The following is a 13,821-nucleotide window of genomic DNA, read 5'->3' as shown; positions in this document are numbered from 1 at the left end:
GACAAACCCAATGTATCCCGACTGGCAACCTCCAGTATATACTGTCTTTTGAAATACATCCACAATTTTCTACAGAATCAATAAATTACCTACCACCACCTACCAACATTAAATCTAAGATACAATTATACAAATTTTACTTGAAGACAGGGCGGCACAATGAACGACTGGTTAGCACATCTGCCTCACAGTTCTGAGGACCCGGGTTCAAATCCGGCCTCGCCTTTGTGGAATTTGCGTGGTCTTCCCGTGCCTGCGTGGGTTTTCTCCGGGCACTCCGGTTTCCTCCCACATTCCAAAAACATGCACGGTAGGTTAATTGAAGACTCTAAATTGTCCGTAGGTGTGAATGTGAGTGTTAATGGTTGTTTGTTTATATGTGCCCTCCGATTGGCTGGCGACCAGTTCAGGGTGTACCGCGCCTCTCTCCCAAAGATAGCTGGGATAGGCTCCAGCACGCCCGCGACCCCAGTGAGGATAAGCTGAACGGAAACTGAATGAATGAATGAACTTGAAGACAGGAATCTCATTGTTGGTCCATTTTGAGATTAAATACATACAGTATTAGGGAAAAAAGCACTGACTAATTTGCATAACACGTGACCACCCCTTCCAAACGGGCTGATTTCAACAAGGTTACAAAAATTCTAAAATTCCTGTAATTCTTCCAATGTTGACAATTGTTGACAGTAATGTTGTTGGTAACCGTTTAGCTCTGGTAATTGTCATGTACGTGCTAAAAGAAGTAACAGAGAAAGGGGGAAAAACAACAACAACAGCGTATTACTGACGCTTTTAATGTTAAGTTCCTCCTCAACTTTTACGTACTGTATAATTGCACAAGTGCTTTGTGTATTTATTTCATTTTACCTTTCTGGTACTGAAGCCAGAGCTGCTGCTGGGCTTTCTTGCTGGGGAAGTAGATGCTGCAGCTTAGCTCGGAGCCGTACAGCGCCTCCGACACGTAATGGCTGCCGTATTGGTGGAGGAACGTCAGAAGCTCCTCACGCGTGCTCTCGTTCGACAGCGTCTTTAGAACCTTGGCGAAACCTACCAGGTCGAGAAGGAAGAAATAAATAGAACTATCCAACCACTGTACTTCCATAATAGTGGCCAGGGGTGTTTATTTACTCCACTGCAGAGGGGGGCGGTGTATCCGGGCAACTTTCGAATAATATTAAACAATATTGCTGCTAAATTACAATTCATGTCAAGTGAAACTGCAATAAACAAAAAAATAAAGCAGAAACGCAGTCAAAAGGCAAAGGACCCAACAAATTAAAATCAGATAATCAGCTCTGTTGGTCCATACAGTAAATAGAGATGGAAACAACATTGTGGAGCGACCACCTATCAGGAGTCGACTGAAATGTTCATGATTGTCTCCACGTACCGGAAGATCATCTTTGATATTGCGCGCGAACGTGTAAGTCAAGACACTTTTCATTCACGTATAAAAGGTGTTAAGGTGCTTCAGTAGGGGCTGTTTTTTTTGGTTAGCAGCAGACTTCAAATGGGCTCAGCTGTTACAGTAAGTTCTTAAATGGCTATGTGAGTTAATTACAGTTACCAAATACTTTTTTTGTCTGGTGGAAAAGTTGCGGCGTCTATTTGAGTGAGGCATTTATTTTTCTTCCGTTAGGCGACCGTGTACTACTGCTTGGCACTGCCACTATAAAGCAGTAAAACAGAGAGTAACATTCTTCCGATTAAAGAGTGACTGATAATAAAGAGAACAGATGAAAATGTGGTAGAGCAGATGTTTTTTTTAGCAGAGGTAAAGCTTCTTTGGCTGACCTGAAGCCAGAGTGATGGAACTGAGCTTGACTTTGTACAGATTGCTGCGCACTCGCCACTCTTGAACCATGGGGTAGCCTGCGGCCTCGTTGTATTTGGCGTCTCCTGAAAATGACCCACAACATAAGATTTATCAGGTAAAATATAGATGGACAGGAAATAAAGAGTAAAAAAAAAGGAAAGGACTAAAGTAATGAACAGAAAAAGTGATCAACGGGGAACATTTTCCTCAAAGTTAATCAATGTGCAAGATCAAAGGGGCTGTTGAGGTTTTTGTGTGTTCAATTCTGGTGAAAACATTATCCCAAGTTCAAATGTAAGTGTTGCATGTACCAAAATACTGCAGTAATTTAGCTCATGGAGGGAGATTACAAGCAAGGTGGAGGTCAAAGATTTAATTTCTCCAATGAGCCCTGAAAAAATAAAATAAATAAATAAATAAAAAATGATGAAACACAAGGTTAACTGGATATTGTTGATGTGCAATGAAAAGGATGGTTTTATTTACTTGGGCTTTCACTTGTATGGCGCTTTTCTACCTTCATGCTAATCCAAGAGCTCTCCTCATCCGCCGAGTGATGGCGCAGCATCAGGAGCGACTGGACATCTTGTTTATGGACGCTTTGACATGTTTACATGGGCTTAGAATCAAACCCACAACCTTCGGGTTGCGAGATGACCGCTCTATAACCTGAGCCATCAAAACCGTTACCTCTATACAGGCTCTAGTGTTTTAAGTAACATTCTTAACTAACTGTCATACTAGTGTAAAAAAACAAGTTAATCACTGTTAATATTAAATAATAAAAGTATGAATATTTATCAATTTATCAGATTTTCCTTTATTAACAAAATATCACACACCTAACCAATTTTAAATTCCATTGAAATTACAGTTTTGATGTGGGAAACGTATGTGGTCTTAAGTGAACTTTCAAAAAATGATCATACTAATTATTGCAGGGGTTTGCAGTGCCGCTTATTATAGGCAACGCACCAATTTCAACCATAAGGAAAATTGCTTATCCATTGATTTTTTTTTTTTTATTTTTTTTTTTTTGTGTAACTGTTACTGTTTTCTGCTGGATGTAGCACAACTTATTTTTTTCTCAGCTCCAAGACATACAGTATCAGCCACATTAGTAATTATTAATTCATCAACTGAGGTAATTATGCCCATCTCTCGATCACTTTTATTTTAAAATAATATATATTTTTAAAGCCCTGCATGCAGTGCTTGTACTCCCAACAAAACACGCTCACCTGTGAGGAGATCTAGGTTTGGCAGCGGTTCCGACAACACGCCTCTGCACTGTTCTTCAACTGGCAGGGGGAGAACCATGAGGCCGTCAGCTAGCTGGGGGAAGTCCTTAACGAAGTTGTTATCTCTGCGGGGAGGAACACAGAAGATTAACCCACATGAACCTCTGGTGCATACTAATTTACTCAAAAGTGGAGCTTTGGCAGAGGCAAGGGGGAAAAAAAACTCCCTCTAAGGAAAAACACCTTGAACAGAAGTGAGACTCTATGTGGGGACGGACATTTACTACTAAATTAATTATAGCAGATCTAAAGGCATCGCGATTGTTGGCTGCACGTCTGGGAAAAGGAACAATGAATTTAGTAGCAGTGTTGTCGTCTATGGCACTGCAAGCTGGAGCGCCTACTCAGCGGTGAATGCTTACAAAAGTACCCAAATGGAGACAAGTATTGACCTTGAAGAGTGATGTCTAATACAAAAAGGGGGGAAAACATGAATGCAAGACTGTTTTGGTTCATGTTAGCCCCATGAAATATGAAAGAGGCCATTTCAGAAAAGAAACAGTCATAAGGGACAGTGTTTGTGATATCTGCTCCACTTTTGTCCAGCGGATAAACTACTTTGGGCTTTTACGGCCTAATGAAGGAAGCACGGTTTTATTTCCTCGACAAAAAGACGAGTTGCCCCACTGCATTTTGGGAGCCCAGGCGAGGAGATGCAGCTTCAACAGCAGCAGCAGCAGCAGCAGCAAACTATTCCCCATAATAATCCACTTTTATGGAAGTGAGTGTGGGAGCTGAGAACATGTGCCGTGGAGACTCCGGGGACTGTGATTCACTCTTCATGGTATCAATTTTTCATCCTCTGTCACTGCCTTCTCTAAGAACCGAGCCTTGCGAGTCTTCCAACGAAGGCGTGATGGACTCAAAGGCAGAAGTGAGGAGGAAGAAGCGCTTCGAAGAGATTACAGTGGTTTAACGCTCACATTTAATGCATTGATTGGAGAAAACACATATGGTGCTGTTTAAAACCATGTCTGACCCATCAAATCCCAGTTTGGTTACTGCCCAATTTCATAGAAAGACACAAGTGGCACCGTCAGAAAGTTCCCCTCTAAGATTATATGGGTGGAACATGGTTTAACCCTGTATAAGCTTCAGTTTAGAAGTGAGCGAACACAGAACTATCCATGGACCCCCAACGACCCCTAAATCACAGTTCAGGCGCTTCCCACTGTCACTGGGAAAAGCCAGCCACAACATTTGGGTTTCCATTTTGTGACTTGTGACTTGTTCGTTCAAAAGTTCAGACAGAACAATCCATAAATCCCCAAAACAGCCCAATCCTAATTCATGTACTTCCTAGCATCACAGTGGAAACCTCAACTCTATAAATAAATAAGCAAATAAATAAATGATGGTATAGTCTACGTTCAGCCTTCCAATCAAAAGCTGGTTCAAACCAAATGGTTCCCACTTTAGTACTACTTCCCAATGTCCCAGAAGGAAAAGGAAAGGGGTGGTATTGTCGGAAAATTCACCTCTAAAATTGTCAGGGTAGACCTTGGTTTCATTTCAACCGTGTTCAACCTCAAAAGCAATCATGGACCCCCAAAAAGCCCCAAATCACAGTTGGAAAGCTCATTCCTTAAAAAGTAATGATATCAACTGAGGTATATAAACTATGAGACCGTCAATTTTCTATAATAATAATAATAATAAATAAATACTCCCAACAACCCCCCAAATCCAATTTTGGGGACTTCACGGGTACTACATAGGACACAGTTGGTACTTTTGGAAAAACTAACCCCGAAGGACTATAAGCTTGGATTCAACAATGACCGACTTGCACTTCACTTTTACTCACTTAGACTTGCTTTCAATAAATCTTTCAATAAACCCACTGGTGAGTGTGCATGTTAAACAAAATTACCTTATAGTTCACAGTATCAAATGAATTAAACAGAAAAAGTTCAAAATTGAAAACTGAACCAAACCATGGACTCGTCAACACTCCCCAAATTATAGTTTAAATACTTCCCACTGTCAGTTGAAAAAGTTACTTCAAAAAAAGTGGTGATAATACTGCATTTTATATCCAGTATTTGTGGAATTCCATTCAAAATTTTATTCCCAACGGAACAATAGGTTAGCTCCCAACAACACCCAACACTTCCTGTCATAAAATTGGATATCTTGGGTTCAACCCTCTGTGAGGTATCTTCATTCCCAACGAGGATAGCTAACGTGCAAACAGCTAACAACACCCACAAACACTGTTATGCATGTCACATGCAGCTACCATCAGTGTCACCATACTTCCCTTGATGGAGTGTAACAATACTTTGTTTGATGTTGCCCCCAGCCGCATCACACTGCTGGTACATCCATCAATTTTCATCCATCAACAGCTTATCTTCGCTAGGGTCGCGGGCGTGCTGGAGCCTATCCCAGCTATCTTGGGGGCGGGAGGCGGGGTACACCCTGAACCGGTCGCCAGCCAATCTAAACGCACAACCATTCGCACCCACGGACAATTTTGAGTCTTCAATGAACCTACCATGAATGTTTTTTTGGGGGGAATGTGAGAGCTTCTTAATCGTGTCCACCACCAAGAGGTCCGCCCGCCTCTATGCATTTCAATGACAGCTGCATTTCCAGGCAATGAATGGGTCTGCTCAACAATGCCAACACTGTAAGCCATCTAAGATCCACGTGCGGCGAGCACTGACAAAGACTCCCTAATTCCTCCCACAGTAGCTGAGTACTGAATACAAATCCTTAGCAGGGGGAACCACAAAGAACTCATTGTCATGTCTCGCATCTGCTAATTAAGCAACATCACTTTAATTTGACTGAATGCATAGATCATTTTACACTTGAAACAATATGAGTCCCAGGATGCACGTCAGGAAACAATGAGTCCCAGCCCTGGAACATTGAGTCCCTGTAACTTCTCATCATGGAATACAGATACAGTAATCCTCCACTATATCACAGTTATTACGTCGCTGTCCTGCTTTATTGCAGATTTTTATTACTGTTGTTGCTCTGTTTACTTTTTATACTTTACAATATTTTTGTGTTATCCATTGCTCTCTCGTAACATATGATGTTTAGTGTTTTTATTTACATTTTTTAAGGACGATATATATTCACAAAAAACATCACGACAAATGATAGTATTGTTGATGTTTTTTTTTATGCCACTGATATTGTGATATTAGAGCATAATAGTTCAAGTACATCCTTTTTAAGAACAATTAACTCAAATAATATATTGAACATTGGTATTGTAATGTAGTAAAATAAATAAAACATCTTTGATAACAAAATATCAATAAAATACACTCAGGCTGTTCACAAAAATTGCACTGAACAAATATTAAACATTTGGCACGTTGGTATTATCAGTCATTATTGCCTTAACAGGAAATGTACTGCCAATCAAGCTTTCAGTTGGTTAAGAAAAAGTGCAAAGTATAGCAACATTAATAACAGCACAACAGGTAGCTCAAAGCAACCTGTTTTAATTTAAGATTTGTAGTACTTTTCAAAAGTCTGCAGCCTTTCTTTAAACACTGCTTTGTCAACATGTTCAATGGCTACATCTCTTACAATAGTGAGTACGCTATACTGTATATGATGTGAGCAGCCGTGCGCTATATACGCCGTCACGTTTCTATTTGCATTGTTTGGGCAAAGAGTTCCATTATTGCAAGCTGTTTGGAAATGTGAAATGTACCACCGTGTTTTTTGTTCCCAGCTGAAGAAAATGAGAGGGATGGTTGTGTTTAAACTGGATTTTGTCACTTTGAGTTTTTAAGTTGTGTTGGCCTTGTTGCGACGTCATACAAATTCGACATACCAGCCAGAAATTAATAAATATATCTATTATTATGGTGCTAAAGGGTTTAACAGAAAACGACAACAACCTTAATATTATTAAAATTCGAAATGATAATAATGATGATGATGATGATGATACTTGCAAACCCCTAAAGATAGAAAAAAACAGCAACAACATTTGGTAACTTAAAGGTGTGAATGAATGGATGTTTGTGGCCATGTGGCCTGCGATTGGCTGGCGACCAATTCAGGGTGTACCCCGCCTCTTGCCCAAAGTCAGCTGGGATAGGTGCCAGGATATGTGGTACATAAAATGAATGGATGAAGTGTCCTGTGTTTTTAAAAAATTAAACATTCATCATTTATTATTATTATTTTTAGGTAGCCTCTGTTAATGAGTGGTTTATTTAGTCGGAGCTTTTACAATTAAATTTATGAAATACATTTCTATTAGATGATAGGCATGATGCTTTTCTCATATCTTCCTATTTATTTTCATTCATTGCATCTTTTTTATTTAATTATTCCATTTCTGATATTATTTCAATCAAATGCATTCATCATTTTGAGTTTTCATGGATTCATTTATAGATGTAATTTTTTTTTTTTTTTTTTTTTACAAAGTAAAATTCTAATTACTCCCCCCAAAATTATTTGCAGTGTGGAAAGTGACAATTTTTTGTCAAGCAATAACAGTACTGTGTAACAAACAGTACTTGTCAATCGAGGAGATGTAAGTACAGTAATACATTCCTCCACTAGAGGTCACTCTTTCTCTGCAGCAAATGTATAGACCCATGCTACGCTTCCAGGATGGGTGCACATAAATGATCGGCTTCATTTTTTTTCTGTGCTTTATATAAGACTGCAGCACGTTCTTAATCCTTGTATAGGAAGAACTGTTATGGACCAAACTATTTAATGTGTTCATAAAATGCCAAAAGCAATTACCTGTAAAAGACTAGTTTGTGGTAATAAATTAAACTAACTCACAAACAACGTTAGTGGAATCAGAGAGGCCATTCGTGACGCAAAGCGCGGGTTCGGGAGGCGGATAAGAAGTGATTACGTTTCCAACCGAGGTGGGAAACATGACGTCGCGTGAGTTCCAGCCAGAAGGCAAGAACGGGTCGGGAGTCGAGAAGTGGCATGACAACGGCCACTTTGCCACAGTGGGAGGAAAAGCAGACAAAGCAGATCTCTCGGGAGGAGGGTGGGGGGCCGATGTGCCCTCGGTGACCTCCTGGGATAACGGCAGTGTTTTGGAAGTGTGCACCAGCCGCCACTGGGTGCCAGTGCAGGTGCAGGTCAGAGGGCCGTTATGAATGGAGGCTGAAGGAGAGCAAGGGCTGCGATGTCACTGATAAGCTGTGCGGATGTTTGATGGAGGGGGGTCTTTGCTCTGAGACTAAACAAACATAGTTCACCGTCAAGTCTGCTCTACTGGCAGATGTTGCCTGGTCACTGCTCTGCAAACTCTTACTACTATTTGACTACTACGTGCTCAAGTAGCGGCTGTTCATTTACAGCAGGGGTGTCAAACTCATTTTTGTTACGGGCCACATCGTAGTTATGACTTCCCTCGTAGGGCCGCTACAACTGTGAACCCATATAAATGAAAGATTACCTCATATGCTGTAATTACATACAGTATACACCACAAATTGATGAATAGCCAGTTTTGAAATCAGAAGCCTATAAAAACATGTTTTTCAACTATTACATTTCCTTTCAAAGGGGGATTGGTATCAAAAAAAAAAAAAAGTCCTTGCAAATATCTCAATGGTATTACACCAGAACACAATGAGCAAATTTTATTTGCTTTCGCGGGCCACATAAAATGATGTGACGGGCCCGACCTGGCCCCCGGGCCACCAGTTTGACACCTGTGATTTACAGCCACTATTTCCCAACTAGTGCACCATGGGAAATGATCCAATTTCACTTGAATGGGCCAACAATTATTCATTTATTACAAATAATATATATATATATTTCTTCATCTATCTATGCTAGTGACAGGCATAAGAACATTTAAATGCTTTTCCACCACAGCTCCATGTGGATTAAAAATGTCTAATAGAAAAAAAGTACTTTGCCGGCATCTTGCTGTATCCATAGACAATTAAAAACCTTTTTTGGGTGGGCGTCAGTTACTTGTAGATTTTTGCTACTGCGAAAAGCATAGCAAGATTTCTATTCACAAAACCTTTCTGAATTTAGCATGGGTCGTTAGCGGAGGTTACGAACAGTTTTCACCGCATGTCCATGTTTTTGCTTTCATTAGTGCCGTTTTTTTTAAGAGTAATATTGTAGGATAATGAGTTTGAGATTCTATTTTGTGTTTCAGGATCATAGTTGGTTGTATATATTGACATGGATAATTATTTAAAAAGAAAAACTTTAGAGGTCTTCAGTTACAGTCGTTTTTCCCCCTGATATTCACATCTGGCCTCAGTACACGTCCCTCGCGAATAGTGGGGGTTTACTGTATACACAAAGTCCACCGAAACAACACACATGGTAACACAAATAAATAAAGACTAGTGAGGATAAGTGGTACAGAAAATGGATGGATGGATGGCACATTAAATAAGAAAAGGAATATCTCGGCACATAGATTATTTTCCAATGTTTGCTAATTCGTGTACCAACCCGATGTTTCCATTTTGGTACCTGCATATTGTTGTCTACCAGCATTTTAGTGTCCATGGGGATTGTTTCAAGAACAGTAATGATATCAGATATGGGTCACTGGGAAGTAATAGTAAAAAAAAAAAACCTGATATAGTTACTAATTTGTAAGTGGATATAAAAACCAGCAGCATAAATACAGCCTAAGGGAAACAGTGTCTGCAAATGCTCGATATCTTGCTCCATCTTATCCACAATGTGAAAACAATCCCTGTTCTTCTCAGGATGTGATCGTTTTTAAAAGATAAGCAGTGAACGTGGCAGCTGGGAGGAAATTATCATAACTGTGCTTTTGCATGTCTCGGAGTCAAGAAGTCATCAGCCATTTCACAGTTTTGTCTCTCTACATATTCAGCGGCGTAAAAAAAAAAATATAATAATAACAATCCGCAAAACAGCCATGGCACAGCGTGCCGGCAATTTCTGTGGCTGCCTCGCTGTTTGGATTCAACAATGACTGGGATAATTAGCTGGTGTGTCAAAGAAAATGCACATAACAAAAGGGAAAGAGAACAAATACAAAAAACAAAAAACAGCATTGAAAGTTGAGTGAGGTTCATCGGTTCATGTTTGCAATTTTTCCTGACAACAGTGTTTATGTGCAGTCCTTTTATTCATATTCGTATAACGTTTCTGCAAAGGAAATGTGGAAATACCTTCTGATACACGAGTGAACTGAATCGCATCCACTTTTGGTGAATTTCTTTGCCACTACAGCTCAATTTCACAGGAACTTTGGTATGACAAATGTACAAAATCTTAGATTATGTTGAAACGTTGCTATTTTCCAGTTACAGTACACGAGCCCAGAGTCAAGTGAAAGTTGAGCAAAAAGTTCTTCAGTTTGTGTTTACAATTTCTCTAAGCTAGAGTCTTAGTGTGTACTGTACACAGTGAATCCCCAAATTTTCATGGTTTGGCATTCACTAATTCGCCCATTTGCCTTATTTTTTCTTAAAGCGATCCTACGTTTTTTGCTGAAAAACTCACCTATTCTCTGTTTTTGAACTCAGGCCAAAGCAATGCTTTGGCACTATCTGGTGGCATCTTGGGTTCAAGGAAGTATGCTTAAGTGAGCTAAAATGTTTCATTTAGACAGACGTAGTGCTATAAGCAATTACAAAGATTTTTAGGTGGGGCGTAGATTTCGTTTTTTTTGCTACTCTTTTGCTAACTTAGAGTTTTAATGTGAACTTTTGTCTTGTGCGATTGAACTGAAACGCATCCACTCTTCGGATAGTTTCTTCTTTCCTAATTACACCAGTTTATCGCTCCATGTTTGTCATTCAAACATCTTGCTTACACAACGGGAATATATTCATTTCTTTCATGGGTTGTGCTTGATTGTGACACATTTTGCCTAGCAACAAATGGTCATGCAACAAACTCCAGTGACTTTGTTGGTCGACAATTCTGCGCCTGCTAGATATATATTATAGCTGTTAAGTTTTATTATAAATCACTAATGAACAATAATATGATTACTTTTGAAGATAGAAGACAGTAATGTGGATTTCCTGGAATGCAGCCTTAGTAGTTAGTTTTCCATCAAAATCGAATTGAAGATCTCTTGAATTACTTGTAGGATGAGCTGTGCAAATTCAAATTACTGTTGAACAGTGTTTTTTGTTTGGTTTTTGTTTGGACACACCGTTCACTGTCACTCATGTTTCTTCACAAGCAAATCACATCCCTTTCCTGAGTTGTACATATCAGTGAAAAGCAATGTAAATATGCAATTTTTGTATCTCTACTTTGGCAGCTGCCTGCCTTTTTTGCACAGTGTGGAAATGAACTCCGGTGGCTGGGAACATTACCACAGAGATTGCGCTTCCTGATGCAGAGTGAGGAAAGGAGGGGAGAGGAGCATGCAAGGCAGCTAGCTGTGCAGCTAATTGGGAGACATTACTTTTTTTCCCCCAATGTTTTGCTGTTTTTTTCATTTTGGCTTTGGAAAGAAAATCGGACAAAGCAGAAATTGATCTACCACCTGGGTAGCCTACAGATCAAATCTGCTTCCCCTGAGGAGACACACATTCTATTTGCAGGAATCTTCCAAAATGTTTTTCTTTTTTCGACCCGCTACACACATACAGACAATCCCACAGTCCGAAATAGGCTGGAACCGACAATCCTAAATAATGAATGTGTTCAATATTTACGAACCTAACTCTTCGTTTGTGGGGAAAACCGACTTCTCCTGAGTCATGACTCCATGAACTGTGACGTGAAACGGAATGTAGCCAATCAAAGAATCGAACTGGGTTCCCCAGACGGCAGGAATTCTTTTCCAAAGCAATTTGTTTTTGAGGATATCACCACTTTGCAATGCTCCTGGCTCCAGCAACTGGGAATACTGGGGACACACCGGCGCATTTATGGCCTTCTTGTGAAACACGTGTGATCAAGTGAGATTTTGCGATCGACAGAGGACCAGAATCTTTGTGTGAGGTCTTCTGTGTTGAGATTCTCAGGGTACAGCAAACACAATACGACCAAAGCTGTTCAAAAAGATTGCCCGATTTTTTTTTATCTTTATGTGTGGGTTCTGTCGCAGATCAAAATCTATTAAGATTTGAAAACAAAAAAAGTTGATCCATTGGTTAGAATAAATAAGTGGTTATTTATCATCACTAAAAATAATATACAATCACATTAATAACTCATTGGATTCCTTAATATGCCGTGTGAAACAATATTAATGTTATTTATAATTGTAAATATATGATTAACATGAGTAAAATAAAATCATCGCAATGACCATTGATCTTTGATCACATTAAAAGGCAGAAAAGCTTCCAAATTTAGCGTTGCCCTTCCATCTTGAAGATCCGGTTCAGATTGGGGCCCATTTGGACAGAATCCTGAGAAGGAATTTGTAAGAATTTGTGTACTTGCCCCTGGAATTGACTCAAAATCGTTGCTTCAAGGCAAAATGGCCTTCTTTCTGTAAAATTTCATGCATGGGTCCTTGAGACCTTTCCATGCCTCTTGTCACAATAGACATGAGGCCAATTTAGTGGGTGCTCCAGAGTGAGTTTTTAAAAAAAATTATTTTGGCACCCCTGAAATATGAACATGTTGATGCCTCCAAAAGGTAATTCATTTGTCGGAAAAATACTAATAAACTGATTCCAAGAGGGCCTTTGTATCACCTGGTGCTTAGACGCTAATAATCAAAATAAAACATTTATAAATGTTAAAAATAAATATTTAGGGACCGGTATTCCATTAGTCATTTACAACTTGCATTAAAAAAAAACCCTTCCAGAAACCTATGTCCCTCATAATCCTCAACAAACCATTCCTGTGAGGCCATTGTTACAAAAGATCTATTCTATCAATGAGTAATTAGGAATAGACACGAGGGACATTAAGGTGCAATTAGCTGTCATCATGTTAACTGTCCACCTGCCAGTCAATGTCCAACGACCAACCGCGATCATATCACAGAGCAAGTCATTTTGTCATTTCGCTCCTGCCGTGGTGGGTGAATATTAAAATCCGCCAACTTCATATTGTTGGGTGAAAGTGAGAAAAAAAATATTATGAATAATGTATAAAAGATAAATGTTGGAAAAGTAGGATGAAAGGACAGAGACAGAGAGCAGACCAGAGGGGGATGCGAAATTGCAAACACAGCCGCTGCGAAGTGCACTGCCTCGCCAGGAGTTCATTAATCAATACTAAAACCATCCCGCTTCTAATTCCCACTTTTTAGCCCAAGTCCAAAAACAACTTCTCGCAGGGCTTTTTTCTTCATTAAAACCTATCCAGCAGCTGAAGGCATCTATCAACGCCAAGCATTGTTAGCTACCTCCCGTGTGGCAACTCCATCAAATGTCGACGCATTGATGCCTTATGCTGAATATTCTCATTTGTCACCCTGCGGTCTGTCGCTGGTTCGACTGACAGCTGCGCAAGGTGATTTTTAGCAGTGCACAGTCTAGAACGGGCCCAATTGCATCTTTTTTGGACCGTGTTATTTACAACAGAATAAAAGTTTAGCGACACAATAAAAGTGCCAAAAACTACTAGAAAAAAAAAAAAAGACATTTGGCCTCAGTCTGCTACGTCATAGATATGAACATTCGCTATTGACTTTGAATTGTCAAAAAGAAGAGGACAGACTAGTGGATGTAGTTGTGACAATGTCTGTCATAAAATGTTCTGAAAATCTGAAACCTTTGGTTGTTAAGGTTGTTTGGTTGTTAAGGT

At 39.6% G+C, this 13,821-nt stretch overlaps 1 protein-coding gene across 3 annotated transcripts in view; it reads right to left on the bottom strand.

The window, feature by feature from the left end:
* LOC133490224 (astrotactin-2-like) overlaps positions 1-13,821 on the bottom strand; it is a 286,520-nt gene that overhangs the window by 75,106 nt on the left and 197,593 nt on the right. For all 3 annotated transcript variants that reach the window (XR_009792133.1, XM_061800017.1, XM_061800018.1), the window contains exons 14-16: positions 3,061-3,185; positions 1,798-1,902; positions 871-1,050 (exon numbers count right to left, since the gene is read on the bottom strand). Coding sequence is in view for 2 of the 3 variants with exons in the window: in XM_061800017.1 (XP_061656001.1) it covers positions 871-1,050; positions 1,798-1,902; positions 3,061-3,185 (410 nt within the window). In the remaining variant the exon portion in view is untranslated. The remainder of the gene's footprint in view (positions 1-870; positions 1,051-1,797; positions 1,903-3,060; positions 3,186-13,821) is intronic.

Source organism: Phyllopteryx taeniolatus, chromosome 15 (assembly GCF_024500385.1).
Source record: "Phyllopteryx taeniolatus isolate TA_2022b chromosome 15, UOR_Ptae_1.2, whole genome shotgun sequence".
Lineage (NCBI taxonomy): Eukaryota > Metazoa > Chordata > Actinopteri > Syngnathiformes > Syngnathidae > Phyllopteryx > Phyllopteryx taeniolatus.
Note: the sequence above shows the minus strand (reverse complement) of the source record. Positions and strands in the feature narration are given on the sequence as shown.